Source organism: Lactuca sativa, chromosome 1 (assembly GCF_002870075.4).
Source record: "Lactuca sativa cultivar Salinas chromosome 1, Lsat_Salinas_v11, whole genome shotgun sequence".
NCBI classification, from domain to species: Eukaryota; Viridiplantae; Streptophyta; class Magnoliopsida; order Asterales; family Asteraceae; genus Lactuca; species Lactuca sativa.
The window spans coordinates 79,410,361-79,423,491 of record NC_056623.2 but is presented as its reverse complement, the minus strand read 5'-3'; the positions used below and the strand labels follow the sequence as shown (position 1 = coordinate 79,423,491).

At 38.3% G+C, this 13,131-nt stretch overlaps 1 protein-coding gene across 1 annotated transcript; it reads right to left on the bottom strand.

Moving 5' to 3' along the window:
• Positions 1–2,587: 2,587 nt before the first annotated feature.
• Positions 2,588–4,880, bottom strand: LOC111886060 (high affinity nitrate transporter 2.6). Its single transcript, XM_023882302.3, has 3 exons — positions 4,025–4,880; positions 3,696–3,811; positions 2,588–3,588 (listed from the first exon to the last, which is right to left on the bottom strand). Exons 1-3 carry the CDS (start codon positions 4,802–4,804, stop codon positions 2,916–2,918), a joined length of 1,569 nt encoding a protein of 522 aa, XP_023738070.1. The 5' UTR covers positions 4,805–4,880; the 3' UTR covers positions 2,588–2,915.
• Between the last annotated feature and the right edge of the window lie 8,251 nt (positions 4,881–13,131).

Here is a 13,131-nt window from a genome sequence, read left to right as displayed (position 1 = left end):
GAACTGCGCATCTTGGCAAAGACTTGATCCACCCATGAAAAAGATGACAACATCAAAACATTTTACAAAAAATCACAGCTTTGATCATTTCATCGAGGTCTTCTTGGCCCCAAGATACGTAGCTAGTGCAATTTTTCGTTTCTCCTAGTATGTTCTTTTGAGTCCGTTTTCTAGTGTGTTCTTTTGAGTCCTTTTATATATTACTTTTGGATAATATATGTTTTTGAGATAAAAAGGGAGATTTTTTTTTCTCCTTTTAGTATTTCCCTTGAGTTTCTTTTGATCCGTTAAGAGCTATCACTAATCCAACATTAACACAATAAGTTGTCCTAAGTCCTAACCAACATAATTTGACGTTGGTGACCAAATTTAATGATATGGTATACATTAAAAACCAAATAATGTTATAGCTTCATTAGCACAAATAGATACTTCAGTTTTCAGTTTATCAATATCTTTCCATAATATAAAAACATGTGACTCATATTTGCATAAAACACATAAAACACATATATTATAGTCTATAAATCCAATAAAACACAATTAAAAATATATTATTATTTTTCTTATAATATTATTTATAAAATTAATGCAACATAATTATATTAGGCATAGACAGATTCACATGGGTGCACGGGTAGCCCCTGTGACCCCTCAAATTTCGTCTAAAAACGTAAAATTTTTAATTTTTTTTATATTGTGTTGCTACCCTATATACATATTATAAATAAAATCAAGCCTGATTACAATCACATGTATTCCTTTGGAGAAACGGTGTACAAAATTTCTAATATATAGTAGGCTGAAGTTCAATTCTTGCTTCTATTTTTTTACTTTAGTTTATTAACATCGTATAATGTTTTGGTGTAAAATAAATGCAAATTAGGTGTTAATAATTAATTATGTCTATGTCTCAGCAGTAAACACATGTACATGCGGAAAATGCATGAGTTCGATCCATGCTTTGTCCTTATTTTTCTCATTTTTTTAAGATGCTGCCACATCAGAATTACCTAGCCATGTGACATCTCAGTGGCTACCAGATAAAATCAAATTTTTAGAATAAAATGTGACAATTAGTGTTAATTGAGTATTTTAAGCGGAATTTTTTTGTAATGTCTTTTTACTGTGATCCTAGCTCCATTAGGCGTGTAAATGAGACGAGACAGCTCACGAGAAACTGGAGCCTAACTCGGAAAATACTCGAATTCGACTCGACTTTAATCTAGTCGAGCTTGAGCTCGAGCTACTCGAGTACCTTATCGAGCCAAGCTCGAGTAGTTAAATACCCGACTCAGTAAGCTCGCGAGCTTAATTGAGTATTTATAAAATTAAATTTTTACCCTTTATATACTTTTAAATTATTAAATATTTCAACACTTTTAACTTTTATACGCTCATTAGGGAGTATGAAATTAAGTTGCACTTCAAAACTTTTCAAAATGTTTCTTTTTTGTGTTTTGGGTGTATGAAAAATGGAATCACGTGGATGGTTGGTGCTATATTGACGTTAGATGGTTTAGTGTGAATTTTTTGTTATTTTGAAGAAAGTAAAAGCATATGAAATGTTTTTAATTTGAGATGATTTTAACTCTTTTTTTTGTCGAACCGAACCCAACCGAGCTCGCGAGCCAAGCTCGATAGTATCAAGTATTTCGCGAGTCGAGTCTGAGCTTCAAATCTAAGCTCGATGCGAGTTCGAGTCGAGCTTCGAACTCGAGTATTTTAGGCGAGTCGAGCTAGGGATTCAACGGGGGCAAACGGGACGGGGATTGCATCCCCCGCCCCCGCCCCCGCCCCCGAAATCTCCATCCTTTCCACCCCGCCCCCGCCCCCGAATTCCCCTTCTGACCCCCGCCCCCGATTGATTATGGACTAACTTATTTTGGCTAAAATAAGTTCTTGTTTGGGCTAAAAGAAACTATTTTTTGGATAACAAATATATATTTATAACATAACTTTACATGTTACAAACAACTTAAAAACATGTTTTTGTTGAATTTTTGTACGTAAAAATCATTTCGTTGTTTATTATACTTATATAATTAACATATGTCAATTTATATAATTTATTAACGGGGCCCCCACGGGGGTTTCGGGACGGGACTCCCAACCCCCGCCCCCGAAATTAAAACGGGGGTTAACCTTGCCCCCGCCCCCGTCCCCGATTTTTTTCAACAAATGCCCCCATACGGGACGGGGCCCCCGCGGGATCGGGGTCCCCCGGGACTTTTTGACATCCCTAAGTCGAGCTTCGAGCTTAGCAGTACTCGACTCGGCTCGACTCGTTTACGTCCCTAAGCTCCACCAAATGATATACCTAGAATATTATATTTTGTGCTTAAAAGGATGTAATAAGTTAGAGATATAGTTTAAAGTTTAGAATATATCTTTTACACCATTTTAATCAAATTGATTAGAGTTTCTTCAGAACTACATAGTATTATTAAAACACTCAAACTCCTAACAAGATGCTAGAGAGGTCACACAAAACAGGAAAATAATTGAGAAAAATCAACTAAATCAAGACAATATATTAAGGCAAGTTCAAGGCACTTAATGAACCCAATATATACGTCCAACCTATATTTGTGCCTTTACTTCTATTTGACACCAATAAAATCAAAGATACCCGTATAGGTTCAAAACATTTTTCAAAAAGAAAACGTATTATAGTAACAATGTATTGATATAAAAAAAAATTACTTTACTAATACAATCAAAACAAATATCATACAAAATTCAGAGAAATTTACGGATAAGCAAAGGCTCCAACAAGTACGGCATAATATATATGTACGTCTGCGTATACCACCACGGTGTGATTCATGCTGAAATGTCCACTTTTTATATAGTTATTTTGTCTTTTTCTTTACTTAACCCTTGCTTTCTTTATTCATTTCTCCAAGATCCCTTTAAACGTGGTTGTTTGGCGTGGTATTCGGCGGGGTTTGAGTAAGCGCAACCACCGATCTCTTCCCACGCTCCGCCCGGCTGTTCTCGGCGAACTTCATGCTTCCGATGTGCAAACCCTTTTCTCTCTCCTCCTCACTGTACTCCAAGCTATAGTAATACTCTTCATTGTACTTCTCGTTCTTAGACGCCGGAAAAAACATGCTCCCCCATTGTGGGAAATGTATAAAAGCCACCGGAATCGTTAAAACCACTGTCATCACTCCCATCCATGTTAACCCCCATGCTGTGGAAAATCTTACACCGGAGAAAAATATTAGCTGTGTCAAACCACCACCAACGTTGCCACCGGCTCCGGTTAAACCAGATAGAATGCCGAGAGAGCGTCGGGAAACAAAGGGAATGATGCCGTAAGTTGCTCCACAAGCTGCTTGTGCTCCCATGGCCATAAGCATCATCGACAAGATGGCGATAGGTAGAGAGTTGGATAGACCTAACCATATACAGAAAACGCCTCCTAGGGTTTGTGTTATCCATAATGTCCATAATCTGCCTCTCATTCCGAATTTTCGAGCCGATAGGTCAGAAGCATATCCACCAAACGGACGTGTAAAGAAGTTAGCAATCCCGAAACTGGCTGCCACAACTCCGGCTGTGTGAAGCTTTAAACCAAACCTATTTAACATTAGAACAATGTAGTCGTTTGTTAGCTAGTGATCACAATGATTTTACGATGAATTTGTGATGAGAAAAGTAACTGAATATCATGATTATTTAATTACCTATCATAGAAGTATTCAGAGATGACATTATTCAAGCACAACTGTATGCCCATAGAATATCCGTAGATCAAGAAAAAGATCCATGTCCTATAATTCGAGATTGCATTTCGGAATACCTGCAGTAATTATAGAAAATATAAGTCATTGGGTGAATCAGAAGAAATACGTGTCGTTATAATATTGTTTGATGGTATATATTCTGTAAAGTTTGACACGTATATCGCTTTAATAATTAGTTTTCTTGAAATGTAGCGTATATTGATAATATTAAGATCAATTGATATGATATTAAGATTGTTAAGTGTTAACAGATTAATTAGTCATGTCACCTTGGAGAATTTATCTTTTGCAACCCGACCCTCCTTATAAATTTGAGCAAAGTTACCATCAGGCAAGTCTTGGCCATAAGCCAATACAAGAGCTCCAGCAATCAAATGAAACCATCCAGGAATAAAGAAAGCGATCCTCCATGCGGTAAACGGCGTAGTTCCGAGCATCCCGGTGATCACATGGAAGAGCACCGGCATGAGGAGCTGAGTAAGCCCACCTCCGAGATCACCCCACCCGGCAGAAACCCCGTTCACCACCCCAATAATCTTCCCATTGAACATCACACTCGTCCAATACTGGCAAGAAACGAATGTCGCCAGTGAGAACCCAATCATGAACCTCACCGCTACGTAACCACCAGCGTCTGAAACAAAGCAGACGCTGAAAACCACCGGAGCAGCAAGAATGTTGATCACCGAACAACCGTACCTGGGACCCACAAGGTCGCAGATCACTCCCATGGCGAGGCGTGAGAGGATGCTGCCGGAGACGGAGGCGATTCCAGCATTTGAGATGTCGGAGCGGGTGAGGTTGAGGTTGTCACGGATGATGGGAACAAGTGGGGCGGCGGCGAAGGTGGAGATAACGCAAGTGCAGAAGGAAAGCCATGAGAGATGGAAGGCTCGCATGTGGGGTTGTGCTACGGAGAAGACCTTCATCTTTGTGGCTTTGTTTTCTGAATCTACAGGCAGAGCGAAGGTCCGCTGAGTGGTGGTGGTGTTTTCATTGTCGATGGATATGACTTCTTGATGCTCCGGGATAGTTGCAGGGGAAGCCATTGTTGGTTTTTGAACTCCAAAAATATGGGGAATTAGAAACGTAAAGAAAACGGATCTATATATACGATAAGCTAAGAAACTGTAAGCTGTAGGTGTGCTTATTGGGAGGAGGTGTGAGAGAGTATTTATAGACATTCAGGAAGATTTGGAAAGTTGACTTTTACAAAATAGACATGAGTTTTGTGAATTAAAAACGTTATTTTATATATTTAGCTAAATAGTTAAATAAAAAAAATGATCAATAGTTGTATTGCTCTAATTAATTAGCTTTGTTTTAACTAATTTGTAAAATTCGTCCATAATAGTTGAGATCATTAATATTTCTTTAAACATTAACAAGACATCACAATATTTAGTAAAGGCTCAGCAATATAATCTCCAATGCATTGAACTCATATGAGTTGAATGGATTGACACATATATATTCCACTCATTATATAAGTTTATCATTGAATTCTATATTCCATTAAACTAATATAAATTCAATGAATTTACACATATACATTCTACGGATTATATGTGTGTGAGGTCAGAAAGTGTATAGTTCAACGGGGATTAAACTCCCCATTGTATTGAATGTCATGTCATTCACCCACAATGAATATTTTGAGTTTAATGGGATTCAACTCACTATCCAACTCTATATTCAACTCCCATTGGAGATGGCCTAATAACTACAAGTTAAAATAAAGGCATCCACAATCCACTAAACTCTATATGGTTCAATGGATTGTCACATCATCCATTAGACATCTATCCAACACTACCTCACAACCCATTAAACACATATTCAATCATAATCACCAATTTATTATTTCTATTGAACCATTCAACTACTTCATTCAACTCTACTCTATGTCATCACATACACTCCATTCAAATCTTATTCGATCCTAGTCACCACCTCATACAACTCTTATATTACTTGCATTGTGGATGCTCTAAGTAGCGTACATGGGTGTTGCTTCAACCACCAAACTCTAATACACATACAAATAAGTGTCTTCCATAGCTATATCATCATAAACTCTACCAACTTTCATGAAAGTGTCCTAGACTCCTAGCTACCTCAACATGTATGTCAACAATGGGTAATGAAGATTTAAAACATAGTAACATCATACCCAACATATAACTAACAAGGATGAAGTAATATTACAACTAATATACACATGACTCGGCAAGGATGGTCCATTGATTTTAGGAGTAGGTCATTAAATATAATATTTTTATATATAAGCAAAAAATTATGAATATTATAATAAATCGATAATTAATATAAAAACAATAAGGATCTCCACAATGCATTAAATTCATACAGTTCAACGGATTTCCATATCATTTTTCTATATTTCATAAAACTCTATCATTCTTTTCCTACAATGCATTGAACTTTATAAATTAAATAGAAAATTACAAATGCAAACTTACAGTCTAGTACCCAACTCCTCATGAAAATTCTGCCAAAACCGGGAAGTAAACTGAAGATCATAGTTAGATACAATAAAGAGCGGTACACTGCAACGAGTAACTATCTCGCAGAAATACACGTCGACCAACTTCTCAGCCGAAGAACTCTCCCGAATAGCGAGAAAATGGGCACTCTTTGTCAACTGATCCATGATAACCCAAATCGCATCAAATCCCTTGGTTGCGCTAGGCTACTTGGTGATGATATCCATAATGATCTATTCCCATTTCCACATGGGAACCTCCAAGGGCTACAACTTGTCATGCGGCCTCTGGTGCTCTACCTTGACCATCATACAAGTCAAGAATCTCTTGACGTACAATGCAATCTCCATCTTCATTCATGGCCACTTGGAGAACTTGGAGAACTTCTCGTAACCAAAACTCACACTTGGAAAACTTGGCATAAAGCTTTTCCTGTCTCAATACTACCAGTAACTCTCGAAGATACTCCTCATGTTGCTCCCTAGTCTTGGATTCTACCAAAATATCATCAATGAAAACAATAACTGGCCGGTCAAAAATCGGCCTGCATACCCGGTTCATCAAATCCATGAACTTGTAGGTGGGTTGGTGAGCCTAAAATTCATCACTACTAACTCGTAATGATCATAACGAGTCCGTAACACTGTCTTCTCCACGTCCTCCTCCTTGACTCTCATCTGATGGTAACCCGAACTGATATATCAATCTTGGAAAACCAAGATGTACCCTACAACTGATCGAAGAGATCATAAATCCTAAGGAGTGGCTAACGATTCTTCCATGTCAACTTGTTCAATTCCTGGTAGTCTATGCACATACAATGAGATCTATCCTTCTTCTTCTCAACCAGAATAGGTGCTCCCCAGGGTGAACTGTCATGTCTGATAAACTGATTGCCCAACAGCTCCTAAAGCTGAGAGGACAACTCCTACATCTCGGGTGGTGCGAGACGATACGAAACCTTGACAATTGGCGCCACATCGGGGATCATATTGATCCTGAACACCACCTGCCTCATGGGAGGCACACCAGGTAAATCCTCCTGAAATACATCTGTAAACTCTATGACCACTAGCACATCTAAAAGTGAAACTCTCCCCTTTGCTCGAGTTTCAACCACATACGCGAGGTAACCCAAACACCCATGTTGTAGATACTATCAAGTCATGTCAGCATAACAAAATGTTTAACCGACCTTGGTACCCCCTCTATAAATAGTTTGTTCTCCCCCCTTTGGGGATTAAACTATTACCCACTGCCTCTCGCAATCAATCATGTCACCAAATCTGCTTAATCAATCCATCCCTACTATCATGCACATATACCCTATAGGGATGGGAATCAAGTCAATCAGGTATGACACCCCAAATATCTCCAAAGTATATCCCTAAAAAACACTCGAAGCCGCAACCCCGTGTTCATTGGCGATGGACACTCACAACGGACACTCTGACTCCCCAATAGGCATAACAAAATCTCTACTAAAGGACTGGGATACAAAGAGTTCACTAAGAAGGTACCTATCAGATATACAAGTATAAGTATACTTGAAATAATTAACAAAAAAAATAATAGAATACATGCCGGTAATGACGTCAGGTGCCACCCTGGCCTCTTTTGCTGTGAGCTGATGTAACGTCGTAAGTTTTCTAACAAATTTTTCATTTTTAAATCATATAAGACTCAATATCACATTTTCTCAAAAACCACAATGTATCATTTTTCAAAAACCAGAAATCCACAAAACAACTAATAATATCCTAAAATCCTCAAACATAATCTCGAACAGGTGTGTACAATCAAGCCAACACCTTCCCGCGATCCTGAGAAAGTACCTGAAACACATAACACACAACACGGTAAGCATGAAGCTTAGTGAGTTCCCCAAAATACCACACACAATAGTTAGTCTCTCATGACTATATCTTGATAAGGACCCTCTGGTCATGTGTCTCAGTGAAGACCCTCCGGTCTCACAACTCGGGTTGGACCCCCCAGTCCTAACCAATAAAACACAAGATAATATACAACATAAATCATAGAGACTAATGCATGATATCACCTACTCAATGTAAGCACATAAGATCCTCTGGTCGCACAGTATTACCACTCAGGTAAGTATAGTGAGAAGACTCACCTTTGAAGTAAGCAAGTAGATCTAGTACCCCACAAACAGTCTAGACTCCGCCTACATAATATAATTTTCTCTAATAAGAAATTTATAATAACCACTCTGAGATGCTAAGCTAACTCCTCCACTAAATATCAAAAGGGTGAAAAGACCATTTTACCCCTTCACGGTCTCCAAGGTCCACAGTTGACCAACCCTAAAAGTCAACGAAGGTCAACTCTCAAGTCAACTGTCCATGTTGACTGAACACGTCGAGTGCACCTATGCGGCTCATCGAGTTCCTCTTGTTCTCAGAAAATTGGAAAAACTCCAACATCCAATATACTATGCAAGTAAAAGTCTCTTGGATCCCATGACCAGGCATTCCCATCTTGAAAAAATAATACTTACATTAGTAACTACTTTCAAAAAATTAAGGCACTATTTTGAAACACACACTATACATGTGAGAACTAACTACCATATCAAGAATGTTATGCGAAAACCAAAGATGTCAGGTAGGATGGCAAAGTGGTCTGTAAAAGTAAGCACATATGACATAAATTATAAACTAAGATCTGCTATAAAGTATGCAGCATTAGCAAACTTTATGGATGATTCTGGTGATGATATACAACGTGAAGCAGAGTTGGAGAGCAAAGAACTCCAAAAAGAAGAAAGCATGGGAACATGGACACTCTTCACTGATGTATCCTTAAACTTTAGAGAAACAAGCCTAAGGATCATACTAAAATTGCCACAGGGGGGCATCATACACCAGGCGGTTAGCTACGAATTGGATGCAACCAATAACAAGGATGAATATGAAGCATTAATCAAGGGATTACAACTGGCTAAGGATCTTCAGGTATTTGTTGATTCCTTCTTATTAACTAATCATTTTAATGGATCCTATGCAGTGAAAGGCGAAAAACTAGCACTATATCTACAAATCCTTAAAAATCTGGCCTCCGAATTCGAAACTTGCAGCCTAAATCAAGTCCCCGGAGAAGAAAATGTTGAGGCAGACATACTAGCTAACCTAGGATCTTCCATTAAGATCCCACCAAAAGTTAGGATCCCTATAACCCATATACTAATCTAAGCGATAGAAGAACCCTACAATACACCAGATGATCCCAATCACCATGGACAAACAACCGATGAGGATCCTGTCCCTCAACTATTTTGCTAGGATCCAGCTCGTCATAGTCTTAACATTCAGCATCCTATGCAACACTCCAAATCTTGGATCCAGCCATAGTGGAATATCTCCAAAATGGCACAATCCCCAAAGTGGAAAAAAGCAAGAAAACCTTCAACGTGAGGGTCTCACAATTTGTGTTTATCCAAGGAAGACTGTACAAGAAATCCATGGAAGGTCCATACCTTAGACGCTCAGAAGATCATGAAGCAGCAGAAATCCTAAAAGATATACATGCAGGAGATTGTGGCAACCATATTGGGGGCAGATATTCTCCAAAGCATTAAGGATTGGATTATATTCACAAAAAATGAAAAAGGATGCTCTCTTACATGCCCAAAATTGTGATGCATTCCAGAGATACAACAACATCCTACATCAACTTGTAGAACCATTGCATCCTATCATTTCCCCTTAGCCATTCATGAAATAGGGAATGCATATAGTTAGCAAGCTGGTAAAAGCTCTTGGTGGAAAGGTATTCATGATAGTGATGATGGAATGCTTCTTAAAATGGATAAAGGTTGAAGCCTTTATGCAAGTATGAGACAAGGAAGTGGTTTCATTTATCAAGCGTAATATCCTAACTAGATTCGGGATCCCTGCAGAGATCATATGCGATAATGGATCCCAGTTCATAAGCAAAAGGACTAGAGACTTTTGTACTAGTTGAGGGAATAAAATGATAATTTCCACTCCTGTTCAACCTCAAGCTAATGGCCAAGCTGAATCCAACAAGAAGATCATAGTCAACAATCTAAAGAAAAGGTTGGATAAGAAGAAAGGAAGATGGGCACATGAACTTCCTCTCATCCTATGGGCTGATAGGACCACTTCAAAGGCAGCCATTGACTAAACTCCATACTCTTCGGTGTTTGGGACGGAAGCTGTGATCCCTACTAAGGTGATAATCTCAACAACAAGATATTAACTGCAAGATCATGAGAACAACGATAGGATCCTAGCCCAAGATCTTGATACTATTGATGACCTCAAGGATCTTGCCAAGATCCGTATTGCTACTCATCAACAGAGGATCACCAAAGCAAATAACAAGAACATCAAATTCAGAAGATTCCAGGTAGGTGACTCCGTGCTTAGGAAAACGTTCCAAAATACCAAGGATCCTAGTGAAGGTAAATTGGCACATAAATGAGAAGACCTTATCTCATTGATTCAAAAGTAAGAAATAAGGCATATTGGCTATCCACCCAAAACCAAGAAACATACTTTATGTAAGTTATAACGATCATTTTCAAACAAACTCGAGGTACATTCTCTCTACCCTATACTCTTATCATATTTTTTTATTATTGTGAAAACCAATACTGACTTAAGCATCGAAGAGGCGTTAGACAAGGTAACGTTTTCTTCTCGCAACAAATCAAAGATCCTAACATTCAAGGATCCTAACAGGTAGGGTTCCTGACATTTGATGATCCTAACATTCGAGGATCCTAGTAGATACATAGTCTTCATGATTGCAATAGGTAACTACGAACATAGACCGATCAAATCTCCTATGGCTAAGGGTACTTAATCCCTTCCAAGGTTCGAAGAGGTAATTACCTATTTCATACAATTTAACGTTTCTACACCTCTCTTGGAAGCATAAAATATTACCATGGGATGTGAGTAAGGGGATCATTTCATGCTCCAACGACATGGCAACCCTCTTATTTCTGAACACAAGTCAAGATCCTAAAGTTTGAATCTATGGTTAATAACATTGACATGTTATCTCAAGTTGGGATCTTCCCTAGAAAATACATCAGGTTAACATTTTCATATTATCATACGATTTAGGATCTTCCCCAGAAAATACCTTAAGGTTTATAACATTTTCAGGTTGTCATACAATTTGAGATTTTCCCCAGAAATTTACACTAACATATTACCATGAATTGGGATTTTCCCCAATAAGTTACTAAGAAGTACAACATTGATATGTTGGGACACTCCCCGATCATATTCAAGACTTATAGCATTACCATATTACAAACAAGAGTTTCTTCAGTTATTTAACAAGCTAGATTTATCTCCAATTGATTCCTAAGATGCAATCATCCCAAAAGCTCACTGATTTAAGCCAACCAAGGATCCTTCTTGATGAACTTTTAAAGCGAGGATCCTTCCATACGGAAGCTTCACGGGAATCATAACTTCAAACAACAGATAAACAGGTTCTATCTAACCTTTAACGTTATTTTTCAAAAGGTTTATTATCCTAAAAAAGATATTAATTATTTCAAAATCCCAATTTGATGACTAATCGTTTCAGTCCAATCGGATCTAGAAAAGTTTGAAGTTTTCAGCATCCTGACTATGTAAGGATCCTCAACAATCCTACAATCATATCAAGAAAAAATAACCATGCAAGAAGAAAAGTACGAAACAACTGTACATAAGCAAAGAAGTGGTACATCGATTCCATAAGATACAAACATTGTATTATATAAAATCATGCAAAATATTCTTATCTAACATGCCTAGACCGTAGTTTGGTCATCATCGCCTGGGGTGTTCTCCTCCTTATTCGCCTTTGGTTGCAGCCCTTCAGGATCCTCATTGATGTTGGCAAGATCACCCTTTAATTTGGATAAAACCACTCGCCACCCAGCCAGATTCTAGGATCCTACATAGGCCGCATCTTCGGCTAGTTTGATATTGGCCTCCCAAACAGCCAAAGCAGCACTGGCCTTTACCTCAACGATCACCTCCACCATCTCTGACTTGTGCTCCTCATTTTTCTCTACCTTCTCTTTACACAAGAAAAGAAAAATGATGTTGGTACTCACAGCCTGAGAAAAGGAAACCAGAGTCCGAAGTGCGTCCTTAACCCTGAGATTCTCTAAGCTTAATTCAATGGTCCCATCAGTTTTTCTCTTTTTAGATCCTGGAGTATTCACCATTAGATCTATAGGGGTTCTTTTGAAAGGGAAATATGATGAAGCCTTCTCCTTCTTTACCACCAGTTGACCAATAGACATAGCTGAATCATGATCAACAGGAGTGAAGTGAGCACCAGAGCGTGTAACTTTGAATCCTAAGCAAAATAAAAAGCGTCGTAAGAAGTCAGGTTCCTCAACAAAAAATAGAGGAAGGATCCTTACCCTTTGACATGGAGACAGTTATAGAAGAAATTTCTTGATGATTGAAATGACCAAGCCTAAATGACCTCTCTGACTCAAACAGAATTAGGAAACTCTTGATTCTATCCTCGGTATCTTCAGCAGGAGGAACTAGCTCATCAAACTTGAAGGTTACAAAACATTAAACAAAATACTAAGTGTGAATTTCAGGTTTCTCAATTCAAAAAAAAGGAAACCGTACCCTTTTTAATCCAAGATTGTGATAAAAGATTACCATCAGGAATCGAGTCGCATTTCACGAAGAAATATCTCCCTTTCCAAGCACCACCATTATGCTTGGACTTCAACACAAGGGATGGTTAACTGGTTTTGACCTTCAACAGGAAGCGAGAGTTCCCAAAATTTGTAAGATCATTGACGTAGGCTAGCTCATTTAAGCTGATGGCAAGATCCCTAGAGAGGTTTA